Below are 3820 nucleotides of genomic sequence, written 5' to 3' on the forward strand. Positions count from 1 at the left end.
CCCTCAACCCCTCCTCCCTCCTCGTTGGATCAAATCGTTGGAGACGTCACTGGGCTGCACGTGTGTTGAACGCGGAGGCACCGTTGTTCGGTGCATAGATCGGAATCCACCGCGATTTGAATCGCTGCGAGTACGACTCCATCAACCGCGTTCTAGCAACACTTCCGCTTAGCGATCTTCAAAGGTATGAAGATGCTCTACCCCTTTGCTCGTTGCTGGTTTCTCCATAGTAGATCCTTGTGTGACATAGGAAATTTCTTAAAATTACTATGTTCCCCAACAAATTACAAAGAAAGAAATCTCACAAACATGGGCCAAATATTATTTTATAAATAATAATAGGCCGTGTTTGATTCGATTGCCTAACTGCATCTAGACGACTAAGTATGACTTCTGACTAGGGATTACATGAAGCCCACTATTTAGTTTGTTGGTGCGGTATTTGGCCAAGTCCATTTTATGTTTTGACATGTGAAGCAACTTTTTTTTGCCTAAAAAGATATGAAGCGACTTTTTTCATGATTTTTTCTTAGTTCACATTTAGCATTATGGTGGATATAATCATCGAGTCTATTTTCAATATTTTACCTTTTGTTAGATTTGTTTTAAATAATAATTGATGTCCTACAAGTGGACATGACTGGTTGAAGCACACTTTTATGGAAGTATTATCCCAGTTTGTATATCGTTCTCAACAAAGAGCACATGAGAGCATCATTGTGAGCGTTTCTTCGCACTCGAGCAGTCACTAATCTCAAGTGAATTGTCTAATTTCGTACGTGAAAGGGTTATGATAGCGATGATGGAAGAATAATCGCGTAACAGAATGGAACATGATTAAGAGTTGCAAGTAAATAACATAAAATTAAATAATAATTACATCGAAAGTAAATAATGTTTCATGTCATGGAGAAATTAGAAGAGGTTCAGTTCATGGTGAATAGTGAACATGCCTTGTGCAATGATAATGTAATGGTACTCTCTATATTAAATGTTCGGTAGACGAATAGCCAAACTCCTCCCGTCGGGCTTGTTTAACTTATGACTCCATGTATAATTTGATAATGTGTCATTGTTGCATGAAAATAAAAATTAGCTAGTGGATTATAGCTATTTAAAAATAGAGAATTAAAATAACTTTATCACGCCACCAAAGCTTAAAGCCTAATCAATTAAAAGTGTGCCACCCCACTAAGCATGAAATCAAACAAACAATATGCAACATATTACGTACTAGCACCGAAACCGGGATACGAGTTCTAAAATGATAGTACTATTTTGTGATGTTTTCTTAGAGTGAAGGACTTTTGTGACAGTTCATCTAATTTATAATTACGGTAAAAATATTTTAATAACTTGTGTGAGTTATCCACAAAAAATAAATCTTCTCAGATTGGGCGTCGACGACACTGTATGTGTCGTGTTTTTCTTGGAGGCGCCCCCTGGGGCATTCAAGTGCTCAGTTAGAGAAACCGCAGGTTGAGGGGACGGGGCCCAGTGACAATAGGTGGTGTTCGTATTGGATGAGCGGCGTGGCATCTGGCACGTGAACAACAACGTGTCTCGGCCGCATGAAGCAGCGAGGTCTCGACGGTGGGCGTGTGATGATAGGCAAGCGCACGATGCTACCGTTGTCTGACATCGTGGTGGCGTCGACGGCTGGTAGGCTTGGCAAGCTCGATGCATCGGTAAGGTCTGAAGATAGATCGGTGGAAGACGATGACGACGACTTCTGAGAGTGCGTCAGACTGGTGTGCTTTCCAGACCAGACACTGTGGTTCGGTTGGGGCCTTCGGTTTTAGATGTTAGGTTATGATGCGAAGTCTGTTTGGTATTTGGTTCGGATTATCGGCACACCTTCATCAAGGATAGGAGTAGTGGCATATGTTGTCAAGATGATGGCTTCAGACGCACTAACGTATTACTTTGTAAGATCCTCATGAATAATTAATAAAATGACTTCATCCATCGATGCACAGGCTGGGGGTCTTTCTCCTTTAAAAAAATGAGTTTATGCTGGGTGCATCATGCCTCCTGGCTACCGTACCACGAGTTGTTGTTTGTTCCTTGATACGATGCCTCCATGGTGTTCGATTTGCCTACATCCTTTGTATATTCCTTAATCATACCCATTTAATAACACATCGAAATCTCAATTGAAAACAAAGGGATCATCACGCACGCAATCTGAAATCTTTGCTGCCGATCGAACGCCACACACTGACACACTAATCATCCGATCGTGTGCAATGATTTTGTATTAACGTAATCTCTCCATTAATTGTTCCAAGACCGACAATCTGAGAGACAAACTGGCCCTCACGTTGGCCGTTGCCGGCCTGCCGGCCGGTCACCTACATGGCCGCACGTCTACACCATTTTAATACTCTCCGTAACCCCTCACCTGGCCACCTTACCGCGTCTATATATGAACCCGACGCCTCCCGCCGTTTCCACACACAACCAAAGCCAGCTGCGACCATCTCCATCGATTGAGCACGCACGTACGGAGTGCCAGTCTTCGCTTCCAGCAATGGCGGCCTACCTCCCCCTCGCCATCGTCCTCGTGTCCCTCCTCGCCGCCACCGGCGCCAGCGCCCACGGCTATAGCCAGACCCCCTCGCCGGCACCGGCTGCCAAGTGCGACAAGGTGATGCTGAAGGTGGAGGGCGTGGTGTACTGCCAGAGCTGCACACACCAGAACTCCTGGTGCCTGGACGGCGCGACGCCGCTGCCGGGGGCGAAGGTGATGGTCACCTGCCGCGACGCCAAGAACCGCGTCATGGTGTCGCGGACGCCCGTCGCCGACGGCAAGGGCTACTTCCTCGCCGAGTTCGACGTCGCCGAGAAGGCTGACTACTACATGGGGGACCCCGCTAAGGCCTGCTTCGTGCGCCTGCTCGCGTCACCGGACCGCAAGTGCGACGACCTCACCAACGTCAACTACGGCATCGAGGGTGCGCCGCTCCGCCACGAGGGCAAGCGGTGGTCCGGCGAGGGGTACGAGAACGTCGTGTACGCCGCCGGCCCGCTCTCCTTCAAGCCGGACACCTGCGCGCCAAGGCGCCACTACTGATGATTAAATTTGAATTTCAATTTCGATGTACGCATATATGTAGGCGCGCGTGCGCAAGCTAGGTGCACGAGCACCGGAAAAAGTCACTCGTAGAGGTTTGACCTTTCAAATTAAAATCTGAACAATTGCATCTTGAACTATGTAATTTCGGTCTAAATTAAACCCTAACATCACTTGGCAAATGAGATTTGTCAAAGAATGACCAAAGTTAATGCCATTTGTGTCACCGAACCACCAACGGCTCTGAAGAACACTCAAGCTGGAAGCAGCAACGAGGCCAAGGAAGCTGACCACCAAGCCGAGAAGAATGTGACGCCGATGAAAAGGCCCAAGTCAACTCGGCCGAGGAATTTACCGAGTGGCTTGCAAGCCCACAATGGACCCGCTAGGCGGGTGTAACTACTTAAACAAAGCATTTCCTCCGGACCAGCGGGCGGCGGAGTAGCGGCTCGGCCGTTCGTGTGAGTGGATATGATAGCAAGAGAGAAGAGAGAGAAGAGAACTCCTCCTATAATTTAAATTACTCTAGCACAATTTTCCTAATTCATCCTACGTAGCATGTGAGATCCAAGTTGCTCACAGTTGGTAATCAGAGCATTCGTCCTGGAGTCTCCACTCCATCGCCACCACACCAGGTCCGTGACTGTCGCCAACGTCAAGCTATGGAGGACCTCAACGGCGAGGGTCGTGCCGTGTACCAGCTACTTCGACATGAGATCTTCACTGACTTCGATGTGGAGCTCA

The 3820-nt window shown here is 47.4% G+C and overlaps 1 protein-coding gene across 1 annotated transcript; it reads left to right on the forward strand.

Moving 5' to 3' along the window:
- Positions 1 to 2469: 2469 nt before the first annotated feature.
- On the forward strand, positions 2470 to 3216 carry LOC123439460 (non-classical arabinogalactan protein 30-like). The gene has a single exon (XM_045116172.1). It carries the CDS (start codon positions 2534 to 2536, stop codon positions 3074 to 3076), a length of 543 nt encoding a protein of 180 aa, XP_044972107.1. The 5' UTR covers positions 2470 to 2533; the 3' UTR covers positions 3077 to 3216.
- The last annotated feature ends 604 nt before the right edge of the window (positions 3217 to 3820 follow it).

Source organism: Hordeum vulgare, chromosome 3H (genome assembly GCF_904849725.1).
Source record: "Hordeum vulgare subsp. vulgare chromosome 3H, MorexV3_pseudomolecules_assembly, whole genome shotgun sequence".
Classification (NCBI taxonomy): Eukaryota; Viridiplantae; Streptophyta; class Magnoliopsida; order Poales; family Poaceae; genus Hordeum; species Hordeum vulgare.